This window comes from Culex quinquefasciatus, chromosome 2, assembly GCF_015732765.1.
Source record: "Culex quinquefasciatus strain JHB chromosome 2, VPISU_Cqui_1.0_pri_paternal, whole genome shotgun sequence".
NCBI classification, from domain to species: domain Eukaryota; kingdom Metazoa; phylum Arthropoda; class Insecta; order Diptera; family Culicidae; genus Culex; species Culex quinquefasciatus.
Genome location: NC_051862.1, coordinates 33,783,305 through 33,796,857, shown reverse-complemented (window position 1 = coordinate 33,796,857; position 13,553 = coordinate 33,783,305). Strand labels below are relative to the sequence as shown.

General features: G+C 39.2%; 2 protein-coding genes across 2 annotated transcripts in view; one reads left to right on the top strand and one right to left on the bottom strand.

The window, feature by feature from the left end:
• Positions 1-1,029: 1,029 nt before the first annotated feature.
• Positions 1,030-13,553, bottom strand: part of LOC119765956 — a 33,885-nt gene continuing 21,361 nt past the window's right edge. Inside the window, exons 2-4 of the mRNA XM_038250243.1 lie at positions 4,660-4,737; positions 3,674-4,602; positions 1,030-1,104 (exon numbers count right to left, since the gene is read on the bottom strand). Of these exons, the coding sequence (XP_038106171.1) occupies positions 1,030-1,104; positions 3,674-4,602; positions 4,660-4,711 (1,056 nt within the window). The 5' untranslated portion in view covers positions 4,712-4,737. The remainder of the gene's footprint in view (positions 1,105-3,673; positions 4,603-4,659; positions 4,738-13,553) is intronic.
• Positions 7,940-13,412, top strand: LOC6045022 (sodium-dependent nutrient amino acid transporter 1). The gene is made up of 6 exons (XM_038254287.1): positions 7,940-8,252; positions 10,915-11,423; positions 11,481-11,596; positions 11,653-11,911; positions 11,973-12,601; positions 12,662-13,412. Exons 1-6 carry the CDS (start codon positions 8,151-8,153, stop codon positions 12,928-12,930), a joined length of 1,884 nt encoding a protein of 627 aa, XP_038110215.1. The 5' UTR covers positions 7,940-8,150; the 3' UTR covers positions 12,931-13,412.

Genomic DNA, 13,553 nt, shown 5'->3' with positions numbered 1-13,553 from the left:
TGTGTGTATGTATGTATGTGACCAAAATTCTCACTGAGTTTTCTCAGCACTGGCTGAACCGATTTTGATCGAACCAGTTGCATTCGACTTGGTTTAGGATCCCATACATCGCTATTGAATTGTTTGAAGTTTCGATAACTAGTTCAAAAGTTATGTATAAAAATGTGTTTTCACATATATCCGGATCTCATTTATATGCATGTTAACGATGTCCGGATCCATCATCCGACCCATCGTTGGTTAGGTAATTGAAAGGCCTTTCCAATGAGTACAAAACATTGAAGATCTGGCAACCCTGTCTCGAGTTATGACCACTTAAGTGATATTTATGTACATTTTTGAAGCCGGATCTCACTGAAATGTATGTAAACTATGTCCGGATCCATCATCCGACCCATCGTTGGTTAGGTAATTGAAAGAACTTTCCAATGAGTCCAAAGCATTGAAGAACTGACAACGCTGTCTCGAGTTATTACCACATAAGTTATACATTGTGTTCTTTTTTCTGGATCTAAAAATATGATGAAACCCATGAAAAATGATATACCCATTTTTGGTGAAAAGTGAGGAAGGCATCAACCACATAGGTGGATTAAGTTAGTTTTTTTTATTAATGGCACAGTTCGCATTATATATATTCGGAATAAGTTAAAAATAAATAAACAAAAAAAATAACAAGCTTTTGCACCTCCCCTAGTGCCCGGTCAAAATCAGTTCCGAAACATTTCGTCGCCACCATCATCAGCGTCGGCCTGTCAACGGATCTAAGTCCCCACTTTGGCAGCAGGTTCTGCACACACCTGAGTCGTGTCGCGCCGGCTAAACCAGTTTGTGTTGTCGGTTTTATTTTTTCGTATTTTTTTTTTCTATTTTTCAAAAAATGCCCCCACACATTCACTTAGATCTCGTATACAAGCGCGCAAACAAACAAAACAGCACCGCGGCTCTACATTAGCCCTTAATTGGCACTACAAACTTACAAATACAAACGTGAAGGCGGGTGGTGGCGTCGTCCAAATACTATAAAATTCACACCCGTTTGCGTGAAGCGGCGGCGTTGGTGTTAGATTCGGCGTCCACGGACGTCATTGCTGCAGCCGGCCACTACTTGCAAGTGGAAATGCAATTTTTTATGGTCCGCTAGACTGCACTGGTGGGGTACTATTTGTTGGGGTGATTTGACGATTTCTATACCTGGTTTTCTATCAATTGTTAAATAAAATGAAGAAAATGGATCGGATTAATTCAGGTTACGGTATATTTCAATTAAACTTTTATGTTTTGACAATTGTTATGCCAAATTTAGTCCATATTCTTGATAAACCAAGATGATGTGAATTAGAAGCATGGCGTTACAATCAGTGATTTCTTATCTCGATAGAAAACATTTTATTTTTTACTTTGTTTAAAATAATTTTCACAAATTTTACAATAATGTGTGTTTTTACAGTGCACGTATTTTGACAATTTCACTTAAAAAGTCTGGCTTGAACAACCCTATCCTACAAATCAACAAATTTGACCATTTCCTTTTTCAGTTTTCTTTAATCACTACAATCACAAGCAAGATGGCACATTAGCCTGTCCCATTTTGAGGTCATGTCGAGGAATTTCAGGTGCTCACTTCTTAAATGATAGATTATGATGTTAGGAACAATGTTTTCTTAGATAAGAAAAAATAATAAAATACTTTCTCGCACCCCCTAGTCGATTTACTGAAAAAAGTCACTTTTTGAACAAATTTTCTAAAATCGCTTGGAATCAATACAAAAACTGTTTCGATCAGGTGTGTATTATCTTCAAACGATAGGTTTTTGTCCATAGATTAAGATGCACTATCAATATTGGACCAAAATTTAAGTTTTTGGACTCTCCCAGGCGGATTTGTGTCGAAAAAATCGCATTTTTTCCAAACTTTTTTCAGAAATGTTCATTTAATTTAGGGTAGCCTATTTTTCCCAGTGAAACCAATACATGCAGCTTATAGGAAATTTCATGGCGAACATTTTTCCCTCTGAGAAAATCCAATTTCGACACTCCAGAGCCGAGATATTTGAGTTTTAGTGAGGAAAAAAGTGCCAATTTTCAAAATTTCTCAGAATTCAGAAGCAAGGCCTACTAATTACACGATGTAGCAAGCAAATGTCTCAAAGGTCAGGGTATGCTTTTTTATAGTAATTTTGGCCGCTGAATCCGAATCTGAAATCAAATTTCGTGTAAACAGTGATGTTTTGGAGCTACACCCTTTTGGAATGTTAGTTGCGTGTTTAAGAGGCAGTTTTTGTAAATATTGCTCGGTTTGTTCTAGAGGTCGTATCGAGGTGCTCCGATTTGGATGAAACTTTCAGCGTTTGTTTGTCTATACATGAGATGAACTCATACCAAATATGAGCCCTCTACGACAAAGGGAAGTGGGGTAAAACGGGCATTGAAGTTTGAATTTTCCGATGATTTGGAATATGACAAAAGTGAGACTAAAAAGTGCCGCTATGGATGCCTACAGGACAATAACTAACGTTGTAAAATGTTTGTTATAGAAAAATCGAAAAACTATGAGAAAAACTGCGACTGGCCAAAAAGTTATTTCCGTAGGCTTATAGTCCATGAACTAAAAGAGTATGGCTGTTGCAAAAAGATATTGAGGTTTAAAAAAAACAATTTTTAACAGTAATTTGCAAAAACTATGAGAAAAATTTAAACCAATCCTGGATGTCTATGGCTCATTTTGAAGTGCTTCAAAAGACTTTTCGAATGCATCTAAGAGAGTTGAAATTCATGAAGTTTTACTAAAATGCGAGAAATTTTAAGATTTTTTATGTATTTTGGACCTCAACCTTCAAAGCCCGTTTTACCCCACTTCCCTTTGTCGTAGAGGGCTCATATTTGGCATGAGTTCATCTCATGTATAGACAAACAAACGCTGAAAGTTTCATCCAAATCGGAGCACCTCGATACGACCTCTAGAACAAACCGAGCAATATTTACAAAAACTGCCTCTTAAACACGCAAATAACAATCCAAAAGGGTGTAGCTCCAAAACATCACTGTTTACACGAAATTTGATTTCAGATTCGGATTCAGCGGCCAAAATTACTATAAAAAAGCATACCCTGACCTTTGAGACATATGCTTGCTACATCGTGTAATTAGTAGGCCTTGCTTCTGAATTCTGAGAAATTTTGAAAATTGGCACTTTTTTCCTCACTAAAACTCAAATATCTCGGCTCTGGAGTGTCGAAATTGGATTTTCTCAGAGGGAAAAATGTTCGCCATGAAATTTCCTATAAGCTGCATGTATTGGTTTACCTGGGAAAAATAGGCTACCCTAAATTAAATGAACATTTCTGAAAAAAGTTTGGAAAAAATGCGATTTTTTCGACACAAATCCGCCTGGGAGAGTCCAAAAACTTAAATTTTGGTCCAATATTGATAGTGCATCTTAATCTATGGACAAAAACCTATCGTTTGAAGATAATACACACCTGATCGAAACAGTTTTTGCATTGATTCCAAGCGATTTTAGAAAATTTGTTCAAAAAAGTGACTTTTTTCAGTAAATCGACTAGGGGGTGCGAGAAAGTATTTTATTATTTTTTCTTGTCTAAGAAAACATTGTTCCTAACATCACAATCTATCATTTAAGAAGTGAGCACCTGAAATTCCTCGACATGACCTCAAAATGGGACAGGCTAATGGCACATGCAACGCCGAATAAAATGAAAATCCATTTTATGACAATTAAAACTATTCCAAAAACTGTCAATCCAGGTGCAAAAGGAACTGCTTCACGAGCTTTACTAAACAAATCACTTTCACTTAGCTTGGTCATCTCATGAAATGTTGTTGCAAGCACCTGCAGCTCCGTTTCTAGTATGGCTTTGCTGCGCTTATTGTAACTATCACCGGACATCTTTTCAAGACGGTTGCGACAAGCTTGCATTTCACTATCGATAGCTTCCAAAAATGCATTTTTTATTGATTTTATTCGGGAAATATCTTCAAAGTCAATGTTTTCTCTTGTAAAATCAATAGCTGCAAGTGTCTGGAGTAGCCCTGATTGAACCTCGTTAAACTTTTGACCGATTTCAAATTTTACGAAGCTGGGAATTTTTTGAGCTTGGCTCAAGAAAACATTTAAAAAATTGTCAAACATTTCTGTGATATCCTGTTCCACTTCTTCGTTCAGATGCACACAAACTAATTGGACCATTCCTTCCCCTGGTGACGTACATCCAGGGGAAACAATTTTGTCACGTGGAGCCTTTGTCATGATCGAGATATATTGCAATTGAGCTCCTAGCTTGATATATTCACTGACGCGATCAAACAAATGGTTGACAACGGTGCGTGGATCCACTATTATCTCAGGTTTATCAACTGTTTCGAAAGTTGACATCACTTGCATCGGTTGATTATGAAGAACCGCTAGTAATGAATTCCCTACAAAATAAAAAGCAAATCCAATAGCGATGACTGCGACAACCAGAAGAATGGTATGGGAACAATTGTTGTTCGAAGCATGATTTCTATACAACCGACGTTTTTGTTCATAATCTGATTCCTCTGAGTTTGAATCATACTTTAGAATAGGGCGATGGATTCCTAAAAAACATGTATTTAAAATTAGCATCAAGAAAAACGTTTAAACATGTAACTAACCTTTTCCAGAATGTTTTCTACTCCGTTTTCCAAAGTTTGTCAAATGTGCCATAATATAGCTAAATAGCTAAAGATCAGCTGTAAAATAAATAAACAAAAAAATGGTTATTCCCTACCAACTCACACGAAATCGGAAAAATGTTGCCCCGACCCCTCTTTGATTCGCGTGAAACTTTGTCCTTACTACCAAGGTATGTTTTTTTATATCTCGTGACGGAGTGGCGGTACGACCTCTTCAATTTTTGAACATGTGAAAAAGACATGTTTTTCAATAATTTACAGCCTGAAATGGTGATGAGATAGAATCTTGGAGTCAAAGTGACTTTTATGTTAAATTGGACTCTCGATTTGACTCAGAATTCCGAAAAAAAACGTATTTTTCATCGAAAAAATAAAACATTGAAATAGTTTAAAAATTCTCCCATTTTCTGTTACTCGACTATACAAATTTTGGAACATGTCATTTTATGAGAAATTTAATGTTCTTTTCGAATCTGCAATAAGAAGGGTATTTTTTCATTTAGAACAACATTTTACATTTTTAAACTTCGTGTATTTTCTAACTTTGCACCCTAATAACATTTCACTCACAAGGTAATTTTAAAGTGGTAGGATCAAGTGAAATATCTGTGACTTGCTTTTGACAAAAACCTTACTTACTATGATCACATTGAAAGTATACAGAGCAATTTCTACGAAATCGGTCTTTTATCTTAAATTTTATTTTTTGTATTTTTTTTTTGAATTCAGGATTGAGTTTTAGAGGAAAGTGGTATTCGGGGCACTTTTAGAACTCTAAAAAACAAACATTTTTATTTGAGTGCATAATTGACAAAGGGAGCGCGTGGTCGCAAAAAATATTCCGAGTGAAAACTGATTTCTTTTGTGATTTTCAAAGTTCTTCCTATATCATCGTTGATCGGAAGGCAAGGCGTCGGGTGGATTGTGTTTAAATTTTTCGAATAAGGTTTTATTTTTTGCGGTGAAAAAGCCATTTCTATATAATGAACGAAAGACGCACTGACAATTTGGATCTTTGAGTTAATAGTGGAGCAAAAAAACTTTGTGTGAGTGATCCAAAAAAAAAAAAAATATTCACGTGATGCTTGAAGAAGATGCTGTGGATTCAACGGTCTCAAGCGGTATCAACAAGTATATAGCAAAAAACTATGTGCTTGATAAGTCTGCAACTTCAACTATCGGACTAACATTCCTCCCTTTCGTTGAACTGCAGGCTTCTTGGGAGGGCGCCGGTATTGACTAATAAAGTAGAGATCTTCAGAGGTTAAACAGTGAACGGATGGTTGGCTCCCACTGATCATTTTTGATTCATTGTTTAACTTCAGCTGATCTGTCAATAACGGAGTAGTAGCTCATTGGCAGTCAACCATGCTCATGCTCATGCTCAATTTTAATTTTTGTATTTTTTAATCCGACTGCAACTTTTTTGGTGCCTTCGGTATGCCCAAAGAAGCCAGAAGCCAAATTTTGGTGATTTTTTATTTAACTTTTTGTCACTAAAACTTGATTTGCAAAAAAAATCCCAAAAAAAAAACATTTTAAAAGGGTGTAATATTGAATGTTTGTCCCTTTTGAAATGGTAGTCTTGGTTTAAAAAAATTGAAAATATTTTTTTTCGAATAGATCGGAAAATTTCACGAATGTTTCCTATTTTTACATTGTAAATCGGACCATTAGTTGCTGATATATCGACATTATAAAATGGTGCGTTGTTTGGGTGGGACTTAGAAAACATCAATTTTCCTGTTTTTAAACCTCTGCATGGCAATATCTCAGCAACTAAGGGTCTTATCAACATAGTTTAAAAGTGCAAAATATAGAGAATTTTCTCAGCTTTTCAAAAATATTTTTTTCAAAAGTGGGCAAACATGTGCACTAATTTAAAAAAATGAAAAAAAGTCACCCAAAAATGGATTTAACTTGAAAACGGTGCACTTAATCAAAATTTCACTGAAGTACTTTTTGATTGCAAATTTGATTTTACATCGAAAAATGAAGTTGAAAAATTTGTGCGACCAATTTTTCGATTTTTGAAAATATCAGTATTGATTCAAAAATTCATAACTCGCTCAAAGACAACCGGGAAATTTCTGAAAAGTTGGCATTTGATGTCCTCTAAAACATAGCAAAAAAAAAAAATAGTGTTTTTTTAACAAATCAAGTTTTAGTGACAAAAAGTTAAATAAAAAATCACCAAAATGTTTTTTTACCTTGTATCATTTTTTTCCAGTGTAGTCCATATCCATACCTACAATTTTGCTGAAGACACCAAATCGATCAAAAAATTTCTTCAAAAGATACAGATTTTTGAATTTTCATGCTGCCAAATTTGTTTGGAAAATTATATGGACAAACTAATGATGAAAAATGGTTTCTTTGGGCATACCAAAAGCACCAAAAAAGTTTCAGTCGGATTAAAAAATACAACAAAAAAATCGAATGACCGAAATCTGAGAGAACTGCTCTACAGGTTGAATGTAACAAATATATTAAATTTTTGTATCCACTTATAAACAGGAATTCTTGACTTTGTCTCAAGAATAAACTGTTAATTTATAAATAAATTTTCAGACCTGCCATGCTATATGCTGTGCCGATCTGGACAAGCTGTTGCTTAACAAGGAAGATAAAAAACTTCAGAGGATTCAGAACCAAATTCTGAAAATGAATATGAAACTTCCTCCCTGGTTCAGCACCAGTGAACTTCATCAATTAGCCGATGTTGACACTTTGGATGTTGTGTCCAAAAAGATAATTGATGCATTTCGATAGAAATCATTGCAGAAAATTGAAACGCTTTGCGCAAAGTGGGGGATTTAACCAATCGTTACCAAACTTTAGGGATTTGTTTAGCACTCTAAAAGGATCTGAAAAATAGCTGTGCCCACTAAATGTGAACGATTTTATTTATTTTTTCCATACAACCATATTACACCCTAACGACTCAAGTCAAAATATTCGGTAGTGCAACAATTGCCTAATCACCCTAGTAGGTAAACAAACGGCGCAGTCAGAAAATTTTGCGTCGATATTTGGACAGTCAGGTCCACCAAACATCGGATCTAGTACGCTACCGCAAAGCCTCACCACCGATGGTCAACCCATGCTGCACGAGAGATCTTCCAGCAGGTCGTAAAACGACGCCGACCGTAAGCTCAAGCCCGCCTGAACATCTGCGACTTTGCGCGAGTTGACTGTGCTGTTGGGTGGCGTTGACGCTGATCCAACATCAGGTAGATCGTTCAGTCCCATTCCAGCTGTCGGTTCGACAGGTCGAGCTTTTCGGTTTTACGAAGGTGTAAATATTTTGGATTTTTTTTTCTTCTCTGGCGCGAAAGCACTCTGTTTAGTAGCTGATCGCGCGAGAAAGTCGTTGCCGTTGACGACGGTTTGCGTCGGTTACGGGTCGGAAAAGCCCCATTTTGGCCGCGCGGAAATTCCCGCCCAGAAAGCTGGTCACCGGATGCACCATGGAGAACAAAGCCTACATCGGGGATGATGTCAACGGCAGAGCGGTGAAGGTTCTAGGGATCACCGCGAGTCACGATCTGCAGCCGCAGGCTGCTCAACAGGTTTGTTTTAAGCTGCTGAAAAGGAGCGTTAGTGGTGTGGATTAGTAGGAGCAGCCCACCGCGCGAACGCGTTGTTGGAAGAGATCGTGAAAATATTTTCATTTTCGTTTCGACTTAACGCTACAGTGTGTGACTACGGTGTGGCGGCTTAGTCTATGTATGATGGATTATTTCATCGGGGCAGCTTTTGGGGCCTTCCCAGATGAGTGGGCCGACGAACGACGCTTGCATGCTGCAGTCTGCCTGCGGTGCAGTTTAGTGCATGGACCAGGGAAGTGAAGGCAAGAAGTGTCCGCGGAACGGTGACGAATTCCATCCAACCGAAATGAGCGGTTGGCACGTGGTTGGTGATCTTTTGGTGTGAGTTCAGAGACGCTTGTTAGTGGTTATGACTGGGAGTGCAAATATTTGGACCGGATTTTGTGAGAGCAAGAGAGTTGTTATTGCATTAGCAAGTGTTGTAAAATACAGTTGTACTGTTGTAACCTGTTTAATGGATTGTAAACTATAATTGAATATGCTTATAATTTGATTTGATTTTGAAGTATTTAAGAACATTTTCAAGCTTATTAGAATTTTTGAACGTAAACGTACAACAAATCGTAAAAAGACGTCAAACGAAAATATTTTTTCGCAAATTTATTGATATTTTGCATATTTTTAATGTAGCCCAACAAAAGAGATAATCGGCGTTATTGCCTTGTTTCTGAATATTTACACTGGATGCTTTTTCAAGCATCCTAGCAAAATTCAGCTGTTTAAAACTGTGTTCTCCGGAAATTCAACATGTTTTTGCAAAAGAAACTAATAGATTTAAAAGTACATAACTCGACTTCCAAAATCGCAGTTAATTACGATTCCCTCGAACTTGTTACAATGATGGATGACTTGTTTTGACTCACTCTTTGTATTTGAGCATCATTTTAGTTTCATTTGACCCAATGTCACCCCCACTAAAGGGGTGAGATTGGCTACATTTTCAAACGATTCAAATTGAGGGAAGATTTCTTGAAACTTCGCTAAATTTTGGGAAAATGTTAGTGAACGTTTTATATACATTTTCGCCAAATTTCAACTTAAAAAATCCTGGACATTATTAAATTATTTTTGTGGATGAAAAATTATGAGAAAGGTTTCGTTTTTTGACTCCCAATGACCCTAATTTAAGTTAGTGAATTGAAAAAAAGTATTTGGTTCATTTGCTCTTCTACCGAATTGCAAACGGTTTAAAAATTCATTGAGATATTTTTGATCTTCCTCAATTTGGAATCTACATTATTTTGTATCCAAAAGTTTTCTAGTTGAGAATATAAAGAAAAAAACGAAAATATAAAAAACAGCGGTTTTTTTAGTGAAAATATGGAGATTAATTAACCATTAATAAATAACTCTTTAGGGATGTAGGGCCAAAAGTTGGAAATGACTTTCGATGAAAAACCGAATATGCTGAATCGATAATAAATAACTAAATTCTGAGGTTATTTTTTATGAAAAAAATAAACTGAAATAAAAATGTGTTGTGTTTTGTTATACAATTCACGGCGTAGTTCCAACAACTTTACAACCATGCTGAGGGTACTTATATCATCCGGCGCCACTTTATTGTTCCGACAATTGAAGGACCGCTCACGTCTCGAGTGTCGTCTTCTGCGAACCCAGTTTGAACCAGATTCTAATGCAACGCAATCAGCAATATGCAATATTGATGCGGGTTTGCAATTCAAACGCTTGTAGAGCGATGGTATTTAAAATTTGATAATAAATTTACCTGATTGATCCTCAGAACAATAAATAAAATTATTATTTCTTGAAAAAAAAATTACAGTTTTAACAAAATAATGAAAAAAACATGCCAATCTGCACCATTAAATGCTTTAAATGCTCTGCAAGATCCACAGCATAAATCGTGCCGTTCCTCCACCCAATCCCTCCCCCCCATCAAACTCAAATAATCGTGGCCTTTCCCGAACCAAAACAAACGGCGGCGCTGCGCGATGAGTAATGCTTGATATGTTGAACCAACAACAACGTGTTAAGCGCAGTAGGCCGTTCGGTGAAGGGATTTCCCGCGCACGTGAAACTCGTTTCTCGTGGGGGTAATTCGCTAATGGTTGAACGACTTGGGTTGGGAATTCCCAACTTGGTGTGTTGGGAGATTCTGAAAAATTCGACATTTGCACGAAAAGTTGTTGGATGTTGACCCCAGAGCATACCTTGTATTGAGTCTAGTCTCAGTGTTGGTTTTTGAACTCTGCTGCAACAGATCAGCCGTCGGCGGTGTCAGCTTGTCTAGCCAGTGAAGCATTACCGACCGAGTTATGCAATCTACAGGTCGTTTGTTATGGGCTTGGGGGTAAACTTGATGCTTCAAGAATCGTTCACTGAACTATTGGAAGTAGATTCTTGAATTTTAGAAATTGTGAACTGTTTGAGATACCAAGTTAAGCTTAGTTGACCCCACGTTCCCCATGTGTCCAACGGTGTGGTTCCCACACTTGACATAGCGATCAGCTGATGGAAGCTTCTAGCAATTAGTGCGATTTGCAAGCCACGTTTTGTACTGAACCATAATGAGGTCGTAGCCTTGATCTACCGGATTCCATGTCATGCTGTATTATACTCGAAGATTCAGTCAAGTACTAACCGCATTCTTCTTCAACAGAACGGCACCGTCATCAACGTGTCCGCACCACCACCAGCCTCCCCAGTTCGCGAAAAATGGGGCAAAAACATCGAGTTCCTGCTGTCCTGCGTGGCCCTGTCCGTCGGGTTCGGCAACGTGTGGCGCTTTCCGTACACGGCCTTCAACAACGGCGGCGGAGCGTTCGTGATACCGTACCTGATCGTGCTGTTCATCATTGGACGGCCGGTGTACTACCTGGAGATGGTCCTCGGGCAGTTCTCCAACCGGGGTTGCGTGAAGGTGTACGATCTTGCTCCGGCGATGCGCGGGATCGGAGTGGGTCAGACGATCGCGATCTTCACGGTGATTACGTATTACGCAGCGATTCTGGCGATTACCTTCCGGTACCTGGTGGCGTCGTTCAGCGTGGAGCTGCCGTGGAGCACGTGCGACCCCAGTTGGGTGAATTGTGTGGACTCAAACTTGGTTGGGAATATTAGCATGGAGAACGTCAGTAAGGTGCAATCTTCGGCGGAGCTTTACTTCAGGTACTTTTTTAGATTCACTTGGAAGTGGTCGATACTGATCGTTTTTGTTTCTTGTAGGAATACAGTGCTGAAGAAGGCAGCATCCCTGGATGATGGCATCGGAACTCCCGATTGGAAGCTTGTTCTGTGTTTAGTTGTTGCGTGGACTTGCATTACCGCTATCCTGATCCGAGGTATGCCGATCTCTCTCTAACAAGACTACATCGTACTCACATCGCATATCTTGTAGGCATCAAAAGCTCCGGCAAGTTCTCCTACTTCCTCGCCATTTTCCCATACATCATCATCTTCATCCTGCTGATCCGATCGGTAACCCTGCCGGGCGCATGGAACGGCATCAAGTACTTCTTCACCCCGCAGTGGGACAAACTGCTCACCGTCCAGGTGTGGTACGAGGCCGTCACGCAGTGCTTCTTCTCGCTGACGATCTGCTTCGGCGGACTGATTGTGTACTCGTCCTTCAACGACTTCCACAACAACATCTACCGGTAAGTCTGGTGCTGTTTACCGCACGACCATCAAAACCTAACCTCATTCTTTATTCCCCAGTCACGCCGTGATTATCACCTGGCTGGACACTTTCACTTCGATGATCGCCGGCTGCATCGTGTTCGGGGTGATCGGTAACCTGGCGCACGTCACCGGCGAAGCAGACATCACGAAGGTGGTCAAGAGTGGGCCCGGGTTGACGTTCGAGACGTATCCGGATGCGATCGCCAAGTTCGACTGGGTTCCGCAGCTGTTTTCCGTTCTGTTCTTCTTTATGCTGTTCCTGCTGGGAATCGGGACCCTGATTGGGATCGTGACCTCGGTGATCACTGCCATCCACGATCAGAACCCGCACTGGAAGCGCTGGAAAGTCGTACTGGTGGTGTCCGCGGTCGGATTCTGCGTTGGTTTGGTATACGTCACGCCGGGAGGACTGTTCATCCTGGATCTTATGGACTACTACGGGGCGACCTTCGTCACGCTAACCTTGGCCGTGTTCGAACTGCTTACGTTCGCTTGGATCTACGGCGTCAACCGGGTCTGCAAGGACATTGAGTTTATGCTGGGGGTCAAAACCGGACTCTTCTGGAGGATCTGCTGGGGAATCGTTACTCCGCTGGTCGTGCTGATCATCCTTCTCTTCAGCATCATCAACTACGTTCCCAAAGATATGCCGTCCGGCTACAACGGTAAGCATTAAATCCCTCAACTCAACATCAACTCCTCAAATTCAATTCTTTTCCCCGCAGCTTTTGGCTGGTGTCTGTACGCGGCAGCCGTCCTACAACTCCCAGCTTGGGCCGTCTACGCCTGGTTCAGGAACAGCAATCAACAGGATTGGCTGAAACGCATCAAGGCCACGCTGAGTCCCACCTTCGATTGGGGTCCGGAGGATGCCAGCGTGCGGTCCAAGTATTACACCTTCATGAGCGAGCAGGATTCCTCTGGCTTATCAATGACGTCGATGACACAAGATTTCAGCTTGGTCAAGTACATTCGAAAGAAATTGTTGGATTAATTGCGTAGGTTAGTGTGCTGAGACGCTGCAATTAGTAAGATTTCCTGTGTCTGTGAGATTCGTGATATTGATGTTTAAATTAAGTTGACGTGCGAAGGGGAGAAGACGTGGTTTGGAGAAAAAACGGCAAGAGCTTCCGAATGACGTGGAAGGTGGCGAGATGTTTTAATTTATTTTTGAATAAATCACTTTTTACTGTAAACAAAAACAAAAGTTTAGTGTCTTTATTATAACTTGAATCTTATTCTACCATCGCAAACCGTCAGTAAAGGTTTTCTGTCAGCTCATTCAAGATTAAAAATTTCATAAATAGATTCATTCATAAATAGGCGGAACGGTCTAATTATATTTGTGGTTTTGGAATCAGTATCATTGCCAAAATTTGGTACGTCAGAGGAGATAGTTTATGTTTTATATCGAGTATATATGTAGTATTTAACCATGCCTCAGAGGAAAGAAAAATAAAAACCGTTTAAATACAGTGAAAGTTTAATTTTATTAGTTATCAATCATGTTATAATTAGTTTATTTGATAGACATAGAGTTCTACTTTTTTAAGCTGTGTTTCAGGTCATATTTAGTTTGTGGAGTAATTTTTGTCAATGATCACGAATCCGAGCTCC